Source organism: Bos javanicus, chromosome 3 (genome assembly GCF_032452875.1).
Source record: "Bos javanicus breed banteng chromosome 3, ARS-OSU_banteng_1.0, whole genome shotgun sequence".
In the NCBI taxonomy this organism is placed as follows: domain Eukaryota; kingdom Metazoa; phylum Chordata; class Mammalia; order Artiodactyla; family Bovidae; genus Bos; species Bos javanicus.
In genome coordinates this window covers 95,374,426-95,393,195 of record NC_083870.1, presented here as the reverse complement: position 1 = coordinate 95,393,195, position 18,770 = coordinate 95,374,426, and the positions used below count along the sequence as shown (strand labels likewise).

At 37.4% G+C, this 18,770-nt stretch overlaps 1 protein-coding gene across 3 annotated transcripts in view; it reads left to right on the top strand.

The window, feature by feature from the left end:
• Positions 1–17,832, top strand: part of C3H1orf185 (chromosome 3 C1orf185 homolog) — a 45,070-nt gene extending 27,238 nt beyond the window's left edge. For 2 of the 3 annotated variants that reach the window (XM_061412016.1, XM_061412017.1), the window contains exons 4-5: positions 15,471–15,507; positions 17,113–17,832. In XM_061412016.1, coding sequence (XP_061268000.1) covers positions 15,471–15,507; positions 17,113–17,507 — 432 coding nt within the window. In that variant the 3' untranslated portion in view covers positions 17,508–17,832. The remainder of the gene's footprint in view (positions 1–15,470; positions 15,508–17,112) is intronic. The other variant, XM_061412018.1, reaches the window with a different exon arrangement.
• Positions 17,833–18,770: the final 938 nt, after the last annotated feature.

The following is an 18,770-nucleotide window of genomic DNA, read 5'->3' as shown; positions in this document are numbered from 1 at the left end:
GTTGGACACGACTGAGCAACTGAACTGAACTGAACTGAAGAAACCAACATTGATACATCACTAGTAACCAAGCTCCAGACTTTATTTCGGTTTCACCAGCTTTTACATGAATTTCCTTTTGCTCCTTCAAGACCTAATCCAGGATAACACACTGCATTTGTCTTTAATTTCTTCCACTCTGTGACTATATCTACATCTTTCCTTCTTTTTTTTTTAAATTTTATTTTTAAACTTTACAATATTGTATTAGTTTTGCCAAACATCAAAATGAATCCGCCACAGGTATACCCGTGCTCCCCATCCTGAACCCTCCTCCCTCCTCCCTCCCCATACCCTCCCTCTGGGTCGTCCCAGTGCACCAGCCCCAAGCATCCAGTATCATGCATTGAACCTGGACTGGCGACTTGTTTCATACATGATATTATACATGTTTCAATGCCTTTCTCCCAAATCTCCCCACCCTCTCCCTCTGAATAGCACTGTCGTGTATTTTGTACAGTGTTCCTTAATTTGGATTTATCTGATATTTTTCTCATTATTATACTAGAGTTATGGATTTTGGGGGGAAGAATACCACTGAAGTCAAATTTGATATGATTTTTAAAATATTTTATTGATGTATAATTACCTGCAATAGAATGCAAGACCTTAGGTGTTCCACTATTGTATATGCATTTAAACAACACTAAAAACAAGGTACGGAATATTTTTATCACCTGAAAAAGTTAGCATATGTCCCATTCCAGTCAGTTCTTCTAACCATTCCATGCAAGCACTTTCTCATTTTTATCAGCAAAGTTTAGTTTTAATCTGTGTCTGGATTTCATGCAAATGGAATTGTATAATATATACCTTTTACATATGGCTTTCACTTAATACAATTTTTTAGGATTCATCTATGTTAATTTATATGTTAAAACTTTGTTCTTTCTATTGGTAAGTAGTGTTCTATTGTACTTTGGCCACCTGATGCAAAGAGCTGACTCATTGAAAAAGACTCTTAGGCTGGACAAGATTGAAGGCAAAAGGAGAAAGGGGCAGCAGATGAAGGTTAGATAGCATCACTGACTCAGTGGACGTGAATTTGAGCAAACTATGGGAGACAGTGAAGGACAGGGGAGCCTGGTGTGCTGCAGTCAATCCATGGGGTCACAAAGAGTTGGACACAACTTAGGGACTGAACAACAATTCCATTGTATGATTATATAATAACATGTTTATGTATTCTTAGTGAGGGACATTTGAGTTTTTTCAGTTTTTGACTAGTATGAGTAAGGCTGCTGTAAATATTTGTGTACTTTTAGTAAAAACTTTTGGTATTTTTCTTGGAAAAATACCTGGCATGGAAATCAGTGTGGCTTAAGTAGTCATATATATATCCTTATAAGAAACTGCCAACAGCTTCCAAAGTGGTTATAACTTATTTCACTCCCATCAACAATAAGCAGATGTTCCAGTTTCTCCACATCCTTGTGAACATTTAGTGTTACTAGTGTTTTATTTTTAATTTTGCTATTTTAGCAGGTGTGGAATGGCATTTCCATATGCTATTAATCTATATTTTTCTGATAAGCAAAGATGTTGAGCACCTTTTCATGTGTTCATTAGCCAGTTGCATATTTTTTGTGTGTGACTTGCCAATTTAAGTTTTTGGTCATTTTTAAAGATTGATTTTGTTTGTTTTTTAAATAATGACTTCTAGGAGTTCTTAATACAATTTGGAATTAGTCTGTTATAAGATATATATGTTGTGAATTTTTTTTCCAGATTGTAGCTTATCTGTTCATTTTTAAAATGGTATCAGTTGGTAGGCAGAAATTTTCAATGTTGATTGAGACTATGATTTTTTTCTTTTAAAAGACATTTGTATCTGTCTAATAAATATCTACCTTTCTAAGTTTGCAAAAATAGTCTGTATTTGTCTTAGCTGTATAGTGTTGGTTTTATGTTTAGGTCTGTGAAGTACAGGTCAAGTTGCATATCCAATTGTTCCAGAAAATTTTGTTAAAAAGACGTTCTTTCCCCATTGAACTAATTAGCCACTTTGAATGAAAATCAATCTACTGTATATGTATTGGTTTATTTGTTGAACTCTATATTCTTTTTACAGAGCTATTTGTTCTTAAACAATATTCTTCTGTCTTGATTACTGTAGTGTTATGTCATGGAATCAAGTGTAGTAAATCCTCCAACTTTGTTTTTCTTTGTTCAAGAATATTTGGACTACTCTAGGTGTGTTGTTTTTCCATAAAATTTAGAAAGCAGCTTATTTAGTTCTTTAAAAAGTCCTGCTTGAATTTTTATTGGACTGGCATTGAATCTATAAGTCAACTTAGGAAGAATGGATAGATGGGAAAACAGTGGAAACAGTGTCAGACTTTATTTTTTGGGCTCCAAAATCACTGCAGATGGTGACTGCAGCCATGAAATTAAAAGACGCTTACTTCTTGGAAGGAAAGTTATAACCAACCTAGATAGCATATTCAAAAGCAGAGACATTACTTTGCCAACAAAGGTCCGTCTAGTTAAGGCTATGGTTTTTCCTGTGGTCATGTATGGATATGAGAGTGTGGACTCTCACATCCATACATTGGACTGTGAAGAAGACTGAGCACCAAAGAATTGATGCTTTTGAACTGTGGTGTTGGAGAAGACTCTGAGAGTCCCTTGGACTGCAAGGAGATTGGAAGGAATGATGCTAAAGCTGAAACTCCAGTACTTTGGCCACCTCATGTGAAGAGTTGACTCATTGGAAGAGACTCTGATGCTGGGAGGGATTGGGGGCAGGAGGGGAAGGGGACAACAGAGGATGAGATGGCTGGATGGCATCACTGACTCGATGGACGTGGGTCTGAGTGAACTCTGGGAGTTGGTGATGGACAGGGAGGCCTGGCGTGCTGCGATTCATGGGGTCGCAAAGAGTCAGACACGACTGAGCAACTGAACTGAACTGAACTGAATATTATTGATTCTTCTAATCTATGAGGATATTATTCATGTTGACTTCTTTAAAGTTATTAATTTGATTTATTGAGCTAATATTTTATTTTAGTTCATTGTTTTCAGTATAGAAGTCCTTCACATTTGTTTTAGAGTTATTTGTAAGTATCAGATGACGTCAGTTGCTCAGTTGTGTCCGACGCTTTGAGACCCCATGAATCGCAGCACGCCAGGCCTCCCTGTCCATCACCAACTCCCGGAGTTCACTCAGACTCACGTCCATCGAGACAGTGATGCCATCCAGCCATCTCATCCTCTGTCGTCCCTTTCTCCTCTTGCCCCCATCCCTCCCAGCATCAGAGTCTTTTCCAATGAGTCAACTCTTCACATGAGGTGGCCAAAGTACTGGAGTTTCAGCTTTAGCATCATTCCTTCCAAAGAAATCCCAGCGCTGATCTCCTTCAGAATGGACTGGTTGGACTCCCTGCAGTCCAAGGGACTCTCAAGAGTCTTCTCCAACACCACACTTCAAAAGCATCAATTCTTTGGTGCTCAGCCTTCTTCACAGTCCAACTCTCACATCCATACATGACCACAGGAAAAACCATAGCCTTAACTAGACGGACCTTTATTGGCAAAGTAATATCTCTGCTTTTGAATATGCTATCTAGGTTGGTCATAACTTTCCTTCCAAGGAGTAAGCGTCTTTTAATATCATGGCTGCAGTCACCATCTGTAGTGATTTTGGAGCCCAGAAAAACAAAGTCTGACACTGTTTCCACTGTTTCCCCATCTATTTCCCATGACGTGATGGGACCAGATGCCATGATCTTCGTTTTCTGAATGTTGAGCTTTAAGCCAACTTTTTCACTCTCCACTTTCACTTTCATTAAGAGGCTTTTTAGTTCCTCTTCACTTTCTGCCATAAGGGTGGTGTCATCTGCATATCTGAGGTTATTGATATTTCTCCCGGCAATCTTGATTCCAGCTTGTGTTTCTTCCAGTCCAGTGTTTCTCATGATGTACTCTGCATATAAGTTAAATAAACAGGGTGACAATATACAGCCTTGATGAACTCCTTTTCTGTAAGTATAGGTATTTTTAATACAATTTTATTTATTTTTGGCTGCACTGGGTCTTCATTACTGTGTGGGCTTTTCTCTAGGTGTGGCAAGAGGGATTGCTGTTCATTGTGGTGCATGGGCTTTTCATTGCAGTGGCTTCTCTTCTTGTGGAGCACAGGCCCTAGGACACGTGGGCTTCAGTAGTTGAGGCACATAAGCTTAGTAATTGTGGTTCCCAGGCTGTAGAGCACAGGCTCAGTAGTTGTGGTGCACAGGGTTAGTTGCTCTGCAGCATATGAGATCTTCCCAGACGAGGGATCAAACCCATCTCTCCTGCTTTGGCAGGTGGATTCTTTACCACTGAGTCTCCAGAGAAGCCCTATTTATAGATATTTTTATGCTATGGTAAGTAGTATTGATCTAAATTTTTTATTTCCCTATTTTTGTTGTTAGCAAATATAAATACAATTGATTTATCTTATTCTGAATTGAAAATCAAAAGTTGCAAAAAAATTAGAAAGATGCCCTATATACCCATCACCCACTTGCCCAATGACAACACCTTACATAAGTATACTTCATGAAAAGTATACTTTTAAGTATGTATTATCAAAACCAGGAAATTTAGATTGCAGACCTAACTCAAAGTTTACCAATTTTTGCATGTACTTCTCTTTGTTGCTTTTGCATATATTTCTATGACATTTTATCATATATATAGATTTGTATAACCACCATGACAGTCAACATACAGAACTGTTACATTGCCATGAAGAAACTCCTTCATACTAGCCTTTATTGTCACATCCTCCCTCCTTTTCCTTAACCTCTGATTCTGTCCTCCATCTCTCTAATTGCCTCATTTCTAGAACTTTACATAAATGGAATCCAATAGCTTTATGGATTTTTGAGCTTGGGTTTTCATCACATAGCATAATGCCCTTAAGATCCCTCCATAGCATTGCATGTATCAATATTTTTTCTTTTTTAATTGCTGAGTAGTATAACATTGTGTGGGTATACCACAGTTTGCTTAACCATTTAACCACTGGGGAGTATTTGATTTGTTTCTAGTTATGAACTATTACAAGATAAGCATGCCATGATTGTTTGTGTACAGGCTTTTCTGAAAACATTAGTTTCAGTTCCTCTAGAATAAATTCCCAGCAATGCAGTTGCTGGATCATGCAGTAAGTGTGTGCTTTTTTTTTTTTTTTTTTTTTTGGCTGTGCTGGGTCTTTGTTGCTTTGCATGGGCTTTGTCTAGTTGCAGTGAGCTGAGGGTATTCTCTAGTTGCTGTGCATGGACTTCTCACTGCAGTGGCTTCTCTTTGTAGCAGAGCACAGGATGTAGGGCGGGCAGGCTCAGTAGTTGTGGTGTGGCATGTGGAATCTTCCCAGACCAGGGATCAAATCAAGTCCCCTGCATTGGCAGGCAGCTTCTCCACCTTTAGACCACCAAGGAAGTCCCAATATGTTTACTTTTAAAAGAAATTCCCAGACTGACTTGCAGATGGTAACATATTATATACCCACCAATAATGTGTAAGAGAATCATGTTTCCACATCCTCATTATCATTTGATACTTAGCAGCATTTTAAATGTTAGCCATTTAAATTTGTTTGTGTGTATGCCATTTCCTCAGTCATGTTCAACTCTTTGCAGCCCCATAGAGTATATCCTGCTGGGTTCCTCTGTCCATGGAATTTTCCAGTTAAGAACTCTGGAGTGGGTTGCCATTTCCTCCTCCAGGACATCTTCTTGACCCAGAGATCAAACCCATGTCTCCTGTGTATCCTGCATTACAGATGGATTCTTTACTCACTGAGCCATCAGGGGAAGCCCATTTAAATATGTTTAGTGATTTTCATTTTTATTTCTTTAATGGGCAGTGATGTTGAACAGCTTTTCATATTTTTACTTGCCATCATGTATCTTCTTGGTGAAGTGTCTCTTCAGCTTTCTTGTGCATTTTCTAATTGGATTATCTTTCTGATTAATTTAGAGTGTGTATTCTGTATACAAGTCTCTTTTGTCAGATATGTGATTTACAAATATTTTCCCCCAGTTGATGATTGTGCTTTCATCTTGTCAACAGAGAAGTTTGCAAAGCATAAGATTTTATTTATCTATTTTCCCTTTTTGCTTTGTTTTTATTGAAGGATGGTTGATTTACAGTGCTGTTTCAATTACTGCTATACAGAAAGGTAATTTAGTTATATATATTTGTGTGTGTGTGTGTGTGTGCTCAGTCTCTCTGTACTCTCTGACTCTTTGAGACCATATGAACTGCATCCTGCCAAGCTTCTCTGTCCATGGAATTTTTCAGGCCAGAATACCAGAGTGGGTTACCATTTCCTACTCCAGGGGATCTTCCTAATCCGGGGATTGAACCCACATCTCTTTCATCTCCTGCATTGGCAGGTGGATTCTTTACTACTGCACCACCTAGGAAATCATAGCAAAATGATTTACTTATGCATATATACACATTCCTTTTAATATATTTTTTCCATTGTGGTTTATCATAGTATATTGAATATAGTTCTCTGTGCTATACAAGAAGACCTTGTTTATCTCTTCTATGTATGAAAGCTTACCTCTGCTAACCCCAACCTCCCATACCATCCCTCCCTCATAATTCCTCCCCTTTGGCAACCACTAGTGTGTTCCGTATGTCTGTGGTTATGTTTTTGTTTCATAGGTTCACTTGTGTCATATTTTAGATTCCACATAGAAATGTTATCTTATAGTATTTGTCTTTCTCTTTCTGACTTGCTTCACTCAGTATGATAATCTCTAGTTGCATCCATGTTGTTGCAGATGGTATTATTTCATTATTTTTATGACTGAGTAGTATTCCATTGTATGTATGTACCATGGCATCTTTATCGATTCATCTGTCATTGGACATTTAAGTTGTTTTCATATTTTGACTGTTGTGAATAGTGCTGCTATGAACACAGGGGTGTATATACTTTTTTGAACCATAGTTTTGTCTGAATATATGCCCAGGAGTGTGATTGCTGGATCATATGGTAATTCTCTTTTAGTTTTTTGAGAAACTTTCATACTGCTTTCTACAGTGGTTGTACCAACTCACATCCCCACCAACAGTGTAGTGGAGGGTTACCTTTTCTCTATATCCTCTCCAGCATGTTATTGTAGACTTTTTAATGATGGCCTTTCTGATTGGCGTGAGATGGTACCTCACTGTAGTTGATTTGCATTTCTCTAATATTAGCAATGTTGAGCATCTTTTCATGTGCCTACTAGCCACCTTTATTTTTTCTTTGGTGAAATGTCTGTTTAGGCCTTCTACTCATTTTTAAATTGGGTTGTTTGCCTTTTTGTTGTTGAGTTATACATTTTTCATTTTTGGATCATGCCTTTAGTGTCATAACCAAGAACTCTTAGCCTAACCCTAGGTCACAAGAATTTGCTTCTAAATTTTCTTCTAAAAGTTTCTTAGCTTTAGGCTGTTTTGTTTTATATTTAACAGCTTTACTGGTATAGTTCACATAATGTATAATTTGCCTTTTTAAAGTGTATACTTCAGAAATTTTTAGATATTCACAGAGTTGTAGAACAGCCTTCACAATCAATTTAAAATACTTTTATCACCTCTAAAAGAAACCCCATACCCTTAGCAATCACTGACCCTACATTTTCCTCCAATCCTCCTAGGCCTAGACAAATACTAGTCTACTTTCTATATTTATAGATTTGTCTGTTCTGGAATTTCTTATAAATATGCAATATATGGTCTCTTGTATCGACCTTTTCATTTGGCATGATGTTTTCAAAGTCCATACTTGTTATTACATATATCAGTATTTTATTCTTTTTCATGGCTGAATAATATTCCATTGTATGACTATATCATATTTTGTTTATCCATTTATCAGTTGAAAGATGTTTGAGTTGTTTATACTAGATTGGTGAAAAAGTAGTTGTAGTTTCAGATGTGAATTTTAAATCATTATAACTAGGCTCAAACAGCTCTTTATTAATCAAAATAAGAACCATTAAAATCAACACATTTTTGCCAATGAGAGATAAGTTTGTTTATTCCTGTCTTGCAAAAATCCATGCTTTGGGATTCAACAAACTTGAAAAGTATTTTCTGCCTCCTGCTGGTTGTGGAAGCATTTTTCCCTGCAAAAAGTCATCAAGATGCTTGAAGAAGTGGTAATCAGTTAGCAAGAGATCAGGTGAATGTGGCGGATGAGGCAAACCTTTGTAGCCCAATTCATTCTAATTTTTTTGGTGGGGGGGGAGGTTTGCTGACAGATAAATCTTTATTAAATCTTTAAAAATGATATTATTCAAGACACACAAAAGGGAAATGAGTGATGAGAAAAGAAAGTACTATTACAAAAGTAGTCCCAGGATATTAGGTTTATCACAAAATTCTTTCCATGAGTTAGTTAATCTTTTCCATTTTTGTTTCAAGGAGGATATTTGACCCCTTGGAATTAAGAGTCTTCTCCTACTTTAACCAAATTACTAGAGCCAATGAATATTCAAGTGAAATCTTATCCAAATTCAGGGCTCCCCTAACCACAGAGGACCCTCTGCCTGAGTATTGTTCCTGAAACTCACACAGAAGCGCAGAATGGAGGCCAAGTTTTTTGCATGAGATGCAGTAAGTTTTCCAAGGAGATGGTTGATCCCAGAAAACACACAGCTACTTTTGAAGCATTGGTTATATGATATGCAGATGGATGTTATTGTGGAGAAGAATTGGTTCCTTTTTTGGTGACCAGTGCTGACTGTAGTTAGTTAGTTAGTTCAGTCACTCAGGCATATACGACTCTTTGCGAGCCCATGGGCTGCAGCACACCAGGCCTCCCTGTCTATCACCAACTCCCGGAGTTTACTCAAACTCATTGTCCATTGAGTTGGTGATGCCATCCAGCCATCTCATCCTCTGTCGAACCCTTCTCCTCCTACCCTCAATCTTTCCGAGCATCAGGGTCTTTTCAAATGAGTCCGTTCTTCACATCAGGTACCCAAAGTATTGGAGTTTCAGCTTCATCATCAGTCCTTCCAATGAATATTCAGGACTGATTTCCTTCAGAATGGACTGGTTGGATCTCCTTGCAGTCCAAGGGACTCTCAAGAGTCTTCTCCAACACCATAGTTCAAAAGCATCAATTCTTCGGCACTCAGCTTTCTTAATCATCCAACTCTCACATCCGTACATGACTACTAGAAAAACCATAGCTTTGACTAGACAGACCTTTGTTGGCAAAGTAATGTCTCTGCTTTTTAATATGCTGTCTAGGTTGGTCATAACTTTTCTTCCAAGGAGCAAGCGTCTTTTAACTTCATGACTACAGTCACCATCTGTAGTGATTTTGGAGCCAAAAAAAACCTAAAGTCTCTTGCTATTCCCATTATTTTCCCCATCTATTTGCCATGAAGTGATGGGACCAGATGCCATGATCTTAGTTTTCTGGATGTTGAGTTTTAAGCCAACCTTTTCACTCTCCTCTTTCACTTTCATCAAGAGGCTCTTTAGTTCTTCTTCACTTTCTGCCATAAAGGTGGTGTCATCTGCATATCTGGGGTTATTGATATTTCTCCTGGCAATCTTGATTCCAGCTTGTGCTTCATCCAGCCCAGCATTTCTCATGATGTACTCTGCATATAAGCTAAATAAGCAGGGTGATAATATGCAGCCTTGACATACTCCTTTTCCTATTTGGAACCAGTATGTTGTCCCACATCCAGTTCTAATTGTTGCTTCCTGACCTGCGTACAGATTTATCAAGAGGCAGGTCAGGTGGTCTGGTTTTCCCATCTCTTTAAGAATTTTCCACCATTTGCTGTGATCCACAATCAAAGGTTTTGGCATAGTCAATAAAGCAGAAATAGATGTTTTTCTGGAACTCTCTTGCTTTTTTGATGATCCAGCAGATGTTGGCAATTTGATCTCTGGTTGCTCTGCCTTTTCTAAAACCAACTTGAACATCTGGAAGTTCATGATTCACATACTATTGAAGCCTGGCTTGGAGAATTTTGAGCATTAGTTTGCTAGCATGTGAGATGAGTGCAATTGTGTGGTAGTTTGAATGATCTTTGGCATTGCCTTTCTGTGGGATTGGCATGAAAGCTGACCTTTTCTAGTCCTGTGGCCACTGCTGAGTTTTCCAAATTTGCTGACATATTGAGTGCAACACTTTCACGGCATCATTTTTTAGGATTTGAAATAGCTCAACTGGAATTCTGTCACCTCCACTAGCTTTGTTCATAGTGATGCTTCCTAATGCCTACTTGACTTCACATTTCAGGATGTCTGGCTCTAGGTGAGTGATCACACCATTGTAATTATCTGGGTCATGAAGATCTTTTTTATATAGCTCTTCTGCATATTCTTGCCACGTCTTCTTAATATCTTCTGCTTCTGTTAGGTCCATACCATTTCTGTCCTTTATTGAGCCCATCTTTGCATGAAATGTTCCCTTGGTATCTCTAATTTTCTTGAGGAGACCTCTAGTCTGTCCCAATCTATTGTTTTTCTCTATTTCTTTGCACTGATCACTGAGGAAGGCTTTCTTATCTCTCCTTGCTGTTCTTTGGAACTCTGCATTGAAATGGGTATATCTTTCCTTTTCTCCTTTGCTTTTTGCTTCTCTTCTTTTCATAGCTATTTGTAATGCCTCCTCAGACAGCCATTTTTGCTTAGATAAAGAAGATAATTGCGACTTCCTTCAAAAGGTCCCATGCTTGCACTACTACATTCAGTGCCCCTAACCCTGCAGCAGGCCACCACTGGCTCACGCCTCCACCAGAGACTCCTAGACACTCATGGGCAAGTCTGGGTCAGTCTCTTGTGGGGTCACTGCTCCTTTCTCCTGGGTCCTGGTATGCACAAGGTTCTGTTTGTTCCCTTCAAGAATCTATTTCCCCAGTCCTGTGTAAGTTCTGGCAGCTCTATGGTGGGGTTAATGCTGACCTCCTCCAAGAGGGCTTATGCCATACCCAAGTCTGCTGGACCCAGAGTCCCTGCCTGTGTGGCAGTCTACTGCTGACCCGTACCTCCACAGGAGACACTCAAACACAGTTCTGTCTCAGTCTCTGGAGTCTCTGGATCCTGGTGGGCACAAGGTTTGTTTGAGCCCTCTGAGCATCTCTGGCAGGTATGGGTTTTGACTCTAAATACAATTTTGCCCCTCCTACCATCTTGCTGGGGCTTCTCCTTTGCCTTGGACATGGGACATCTCCTCAAAGTTGCTCCACTTTTGTTGTTGTTGTTGTTGTTAACCAGTGCCGGCTGTAGGCTTTGCAGTTTTCAGTGCATCTAATTGATCTGTCTCTTGGACTGCAAGGAGATCAAACCAGTCAATCCTAAAGGAAATCAGCCCTGAATGTTCATTGGAAGGACTGATGCTAAAGCTGAAACTCCAATAATTTGGCCACCTGATGACTAGAGATCTCCTAAGAAAATTATAGATATCAAGGGAACATTTCATGCAAAGACGGGCTCGATAAAGGACAGAAATGGTATGGACCTAACAGAAGCAGAAGATATTAAGAAAAGGTGGCAAGAATACACAGAAGAACTGTACAAAAAAGATCTTCATGACCCAGATAATCACGATGGTGTGATCACTCACCTAGAGCCAGACATCCTGGAATGTGAAGTCAAGTGGGCCTTAGGAAGCATCACTATGGACAAAGCTAGTGGAAGTGATGGAATTCCAGTTGAGCTATTTCAAATCCTAAAAGATGATGCTGTGAAAGTGTTGCACTCAATATGCCAGCAAATTTGGAAAACTCAGCAGTGGCCACAGGACTGGAAAAGGTCAGTTTTCATTCCAATCTCAAAGAAAGGCAATGCCAAAGAATGCTCAAACTACCACACAATTGCACTCATCTCACACGCTAGTAAAGTAATGCTCAAAATTCTCCAAGCCAGGCTTAAGCAATATATAAACCGTGAACTTCCAGATGTTCAAGCTAGATTTAGAAAAGGCAGAGGAACCAGAGATCAAATTGCCAACATTTGCTGGATCATCAAAAAAGCAAGAGAGTGCCAGAAAAACATCTATTTCTGCTTTATTGTCAGTATAGATTCATGGATTTCTATTTTATTTAGCAGATTATAATCCATCACTATCATTAATTTGTTGCTCAAATTTTCCTAAACTTAACCAGTGAGCCACTTGTTCAAGATTATTCCTCTGTCTTTTTTATATATCCCCATCATTTTTTGAGTCTTTACTTACTATCATTTTTGAAAGAATACTCATTTTACTAATATCTATATATCCTTATATATTTAAATATTTCCTTACTCTTAGAATTTTACATTGTAGACTTTAAAAATGCTAAACTGTGTTGTGATGAAAATTCTGGTAACTGGGTATTAATGTAAATCCAAAATTATTTACCTGGCATAATAATTTTCTAGAAGAGGATTTGTTAAATTGCCCTCTAGAAAAATTATACCTATTAATATCAGTCAGTTCAGTCACTCAGTCGTATCTGACTCTTTGCGACCCCATGGACAGCAGTGCACCAGGCTTCCCTGTGCATCACCAACTCCTGGAGCTTGCTCAAACTCTTGTCCATCGAGTCAGTGATGCCATCCAACCATCTCATCCTCTATGGTCCCCTTCTCCTCCTGCTTTCAATCTTTCCCAGCATCAGGGTCTTTTCCAATGAGTCAGTTCTTCGCATCAGGTGCCCAAAGTATTGGAGTTTCAGCTTCATCGTCAGTCCTTCCAATGAATATTCAGGACTGATTTCCTTTAGGATGGACTGGTTGGATCTCCTTGTGGTCCAAGGGACTCTCGAGAGTCTTCTCCAAAACCACAGTTCAAGACCATCAGTTCTTCAGTGCTCAGCTTTCTTTATCATCCAACTCTCGCATCCATACATGACTACTGGAAAAACCATAGCTTTGACTAGACAGACTTTTGTTGGAAAAGTAATGTCTCTGCTTTTGAATATACTGTCTAGGTTGGTCATAACTTTTCTTAAGGAGCAAGCTTCTTTTAATTTCATAGCTGCACTCACCATCAGCAGTGATTTAGGAGACCCCCAAAATAAAGTCTGCCACTGTTTCCACCTATTCCCCATCTATTTACCATGAAGTGATGGGACCAGATGCCATAATCCTAGTTTTCTGAATGTTGAGCTTTAAGCCAACTTTTTCACTCTTTTCTTTCAGTTTCATCAAGAGGCTCTTTAGTTCTTCACTTTCTGCCATAAGGGTGATGTCATCTGCATATCTGAGCTTATTGATATCTCTCCTGGCAATCTTGATCCCAACTTGTGCTTCATCCAGCCTGGCATGTCTCATGATATACTCTGCATATAAGTTAAATAAGCAGGGTGGCAGTATACAGCCCTGATGTACTTCTTTCCCTATTTGGGACCAGTCTGTTGTTCCATGTTCATTTCTAACTGTTGCTTCTTGACCTGCATACAGATTTCTCAAGAGACAGGTAAGGTGGTCTGGTATTCCCATCTCTTTAAGAGTTTTCCACAGTTTATTGTGATCCACACAGTCAAAGGCTTTTGCATAGTCAATAAAGCAGAAGTAGATGTTTTTCTGGAACTCTCTTGCTTTTTTGATGATCCAACAGATGTTAGAAATTTGATCTCTGGTTCCTCTGCCTTTTCTAAATCTAGCTTGAACATCTGGAAATTCACAGTTCACATACTGCTGAAGCCTGGCTTGGAGAATTTTGAGCATTACTTTACTAGCGTGTGAGATGAGTACAATTGTGCAGTAGTTTAAACTTTCTTTAGCATTGTCTTTCTTTGGGATTGAAATGAAAACTGACCTTTTCCAGTCCTGTGGCTACTGCTGAGCTTTCCAAATTTGCTGACATATTGAGTGCAACACTTTCACAGCATCATCTTTTAAGATTTGAAATAGCTCAACTGGAATTCCATCACCTCCACTAGCTTTGTTCATATTGATGCTTCCTAACGCCCACTTGACTGCATTTCAGGATATCTGGCTCTAGGTGAGTGATCACACCATTGTGATTATCTGGGTCATGAAGATCTTTTTTCTACAGTTCTTTTGTGTATTCTTGTCAGCTCTTCTTAATATCTTCTGCTTCTGTTAGGTCCGTACCATTTCTGTCCTTTATGGAGCCCATCTTTGCATGAAATTTTCCCTTGGTATCTCTAATTTTTTAAAAGATATCTCTAGTCTTTCCCATTCTATTGTTTCTTATCTCTCCATGCTATTCTTTGGAACTCTGCATTCAAATGTGTGTATTTTTCTTTTTCTCCTTTGCCTTTCACTTCTCTTCTTTTCTCAACTATTTGTAAGGCCCTCTCACACAACAAATTTGCCTTTTTGCATTTCTTTTTCTGGGGGATGATCTTGAGCCCTGCCTCCTGTACAGTGTCACGAACCTTCATCCATAGTTCTTCAGGCACTCTGTCTGTCAGATCTAATTCCTTGAGTCTATTTGTCACTTCCACTGTATAATTGTAAGGGATTTGATTTAAGCCTGCAGTTTATGCAGGCCCATGTGGGAAAATTGACTTGATCCTAGATCCAGGCAAGGTAAGTCAGGAGCCTATACTGACGTTTGTATTAATAAAAGGTAAAAATGATCAAAAAGTAAAGTAGACTCCAAAAAAAGTGCTTATGTGTTATTCCATCTATATGTATATTCCATGTGTGTGTGTGTGTATCTCCTAATCAAGCCTTTTTGGCAAACAGAACACTGAAGATCAGCACAGAGTACCAACACTGTTCCCCTGTAACACGAGACAGTCTTGTCTCTCTGTCTTCACCCACTGCATACCAAACACTCTGTGCATTAGCTCATCATTTATCTAGTAGTCTAAGGAAAAACTGAATCAGATCGCTTATGGAGTGGTTTACAATAGATACTCGTAATCCCTACTGCCCGATAATCTGTTTTAGTGGTCTGATATTATGTCTAAGAAACAGCATTTTTAATAAACACACTGGATGATTCTGATACCCTAAGTTTGAGAACTACTACACCACTACACTTTCCAGAACATATCTGAAATGTGTTGTTTTATCAGATGTTTTATTGGCTTCAAAATAATAGCATTTTTATAAAAGCTTTCAGCCAGAATTTACTTTTTTGTTGTTATTAGTTAATAGGATGAGTAAGTCTAGGAATTGTAATTACTTTTTTTTGTCATCACTAGTTCTAACCAAGCAACTCTAAGTTGGTGAGAATAGAGAGAAATAATCCTGTTGAACTCTATTTCACCCTTCATTCCCTATCCTGGAGACTGCCTTCTTGAGCCAATTCACATTCTTTTCGGATGATACCTCAACACATTTTCTTTCCTGTCAATATAGTTTGGTGAGATAAATTCATATCATGGAAAAAATATGATTTTATCAAAATTTTGTTATGATGTTAACATATATTATCACATAAGTATATATCAAGTAATTATTTAAAAACTATTTTTAAAATACAAATAATATTTTTTATGTAGGAGGAGCAAAGAAAAAAGGAAACAGCTTGTATAAAAGGTACTTTTTCTCAACAGTTTATTAGAATAAGTCATAATCAACTTTTAGCAATTCACATTTTAAAGAATCGAGAGGCTATCTTAAATATATACTAGATATCTAAATATTTTTAAAATCATGAAAACTCAAGGGAAATATCTATTTATTAGTATATGAATGAGCATTTTTTAGAAAACAAAATTTGCAATGTCCTATCTTAAAATGTGAAATTTTAATTTTTTTTTGTCCCTTATTTATACCCAAAGGTATCAGAGTCAGTGCCATAGAGACATGATGGAGAGTCAAAAGCATGAGCATTTTGTAACCCTTTAGATATTGACTTAGTACCTCAAAGCCTTACTGTCCTACATAAGTTTAGAAATGCAGAATATAGAATGTAATAAGGTATTTAAAACAGCTTTAAAATTAATGTTACATATTCACATCAAAACTATGTAAAATATCATAAAAGATGTTGTTTTAAGATATTTTGTAAATGTGATATTTTCTAAAACTTAACATTTTTATTTGCAACTGTACAGCATAAATAATGTAATGGGAGAAGCATGGGACTTACAGTAACACAGATCTAGAACAAAGTCCGTTTTGTATCTGGTTTTGGTGACTCATTTCTCTAAGTCTCAGTCTCAGTAATATCTTTTGTGAAAAAGGTTGATAACTACCTTGAGTAGTAATTGAAAGATTGAAAGGATAAATGAGATCTGGAAGTATATCAAACTGCTGTGCAAATTCTAAGGCATTATATATGAATGTTAATTTAGTTGTTACTTTAATTGGTATAAAGCCAGTTTGATCCCATGGTGGACAAACATTTTGTAATTTAGCTGCTTTGACTCTATGAACTATAGGCTTCAAGGCTCCTCTGTCCATGGAATTCTCCAGGCAAGAATACTGAAGTGGATAGTCATTCCCTTCTCCAGGGGCTCTTCCCCACCCAGGGATCAAACCCGAGTCTCCCATATTGCAGGCGGATTCTTTACCATCTGAGCCACAGGGAAGCCCCAATTTATCTGCTTAAGGAGATATTTTAAAATTTATTATTTTTCTCTTACTTTTCTTTTTTTAATTGAAAGATAATTGCTTTACAGAATTTTGTTGTTTTCTGTCAAACCTCAACATGAATCAGCCATAGCTATACATATATCCCCTCCCTTTTGAACCTCCCTGCCATCTCCCTCCACATCCCACCCCTCTAGTTGATACAAAGCCTCTGTTTGAGTTTCCTGAGCCACAATTTATTTTTTAAATAAGATAATATTTAGCCCTAAATAGTTAAACTATCTGCCATCTCTGATTTTAAGGGACATTCCAGAACTGAGCTTTCTAGCCTGTTTAGAATCTTCTTCTGTTAAGACAGGTCAATTTTATTTAGAATAGATTTTTCTACTCTGGTCTATCATGAAAATATTGCTGATTCCCCATTAAATATTTAACATTGTGTAGATATTGATAGCAACTTAGAATTTTCACTGTTGCATTATTCTGTTCCTAAAAACCCTAAAAAGAGTTTGAATTTTAGAAAGTAACATTATCCTTATATTAAGATTTGTCTCATGAATATGCAATATTCATAGTAAATCTGTTTTGTTTTGTTTTGTTTTACAGCAAATAATGGTTATTCTAAAGATGATTTCTGCCTTGCAACAAAAAAAGTCATTTGTGACCCCTCAGAGTCTAGCTCGGCAACAAATCCCAGCAGTGTTACCTTAAGCTTATCAACATTACCATCTGATTTTTATTACAGCCAAAGTGTAGAAATAGCTGATGACTGGTATTCTGATGATTCTCAAATGAAAAAGAGCCCTTCGATGCCTTTTCTCGGGGAGCCTCTAATGGAAAAAGTATTTTCATACTTGACAACCATTCCATTAGAACAATGTACTGAAAATGTACTAAATATGACACTTCGTGATGATCAAAAAGATGATAACCTTAAGGAAATATTTACGCGAAGAAATACAGAGGTTGAAATACAAAACCTTCAACATAATACTGAATGACTTTTTTCTTTTGAAACTTTGTGTACCCTGAAATCATGTAAAGTTAAAACTGAATTACCAGCTTCTGAGTCTCTTAACATGTCCATGCTAATATTATTTCTTTTGTTCTTTACCTTAGAGTGGTCCTACTTCCCTTTCCAATTATTTGTAGAAACAAAATTACAGGAAGAAGTACAGTGATATCATAAACATTAAGTTTAACTCCTTGTATCTCATCAAAGGATATAATAGATAATACAAATGTATTTTAACACATAGGAGAATACTTTAAGAAATCCTCAGCACATATACATTTTAAATAAAGCATTTGTAGCGTTTCTTTATACCTCTGACATTTTCAGTTTTATTTCAGTGTGGGTAATACTGGGCAGAATACTTCCATCAGCTATTCTGATTTTTAAATACATAAATCACCTACCATTTAAATCTTATTACACCATGATTTTCATAAGCAATATAACTTTGCTCCTCTAGGGGAGCCTGGAACACTGAAAAATACAGAAAATAATTTTCTTTGCCCTATCCTATGTCTGTTTCTCAGAATGACCCTCTGACCCTTACCCCACTATGATGAAGATATAAGCGGTTATGTTCATAAGTACCTGACTCAAGCTAGGATGAACCAGAATTTCTCTCTAGTCTGAGAAATCCTTGGTCAAATTTCAATTTTTGGCTCCAAGGAATTTTTGACACCTACCCCATAATTAATCATTTTTTCTTTCTCATAAATACTCTTCATGTAATTAGGCCCTGTTTTTCTTTCTCTTGAGAAAAACAATGAAATATATCATTACTTTTTGTGCTTAAAACACTCATACTGGGACTTGTGCATATCTTCCCAAGAGATAAATCATGTCTATTACAATAAATGAAAGGAAACTTGTCTCAAATATGGTAGTAGCATTATACAGGCCCATCACTTCTCTCTTAGAGAGGATATTTAAAAAGATTAGAACACCTCTCTCTTTTGAAGCATCTGGTCATATTTGTTGATTGGATTGTGAGAATATCTCTCTATATCTCTCTGCATCCATTCCTAAATAAAATAAGCCATTTTAGTTAGAGGTTTGTAAAGAATGGTAAAAAAAATTTGGACTCTATTTCTTGGTTTTCTACCAACTTCTATCTTATTGCCTATCCCAGAGAAGAAAGTCATCTCTAATTTTGATAAGATTCTAAAGCTTCCCTAGAAATTTGGGGTTAGAGACAACAGATTCTAGCCTTGTTTTGACTAATCTCTGGAATAGAGGAGACATAAATTGG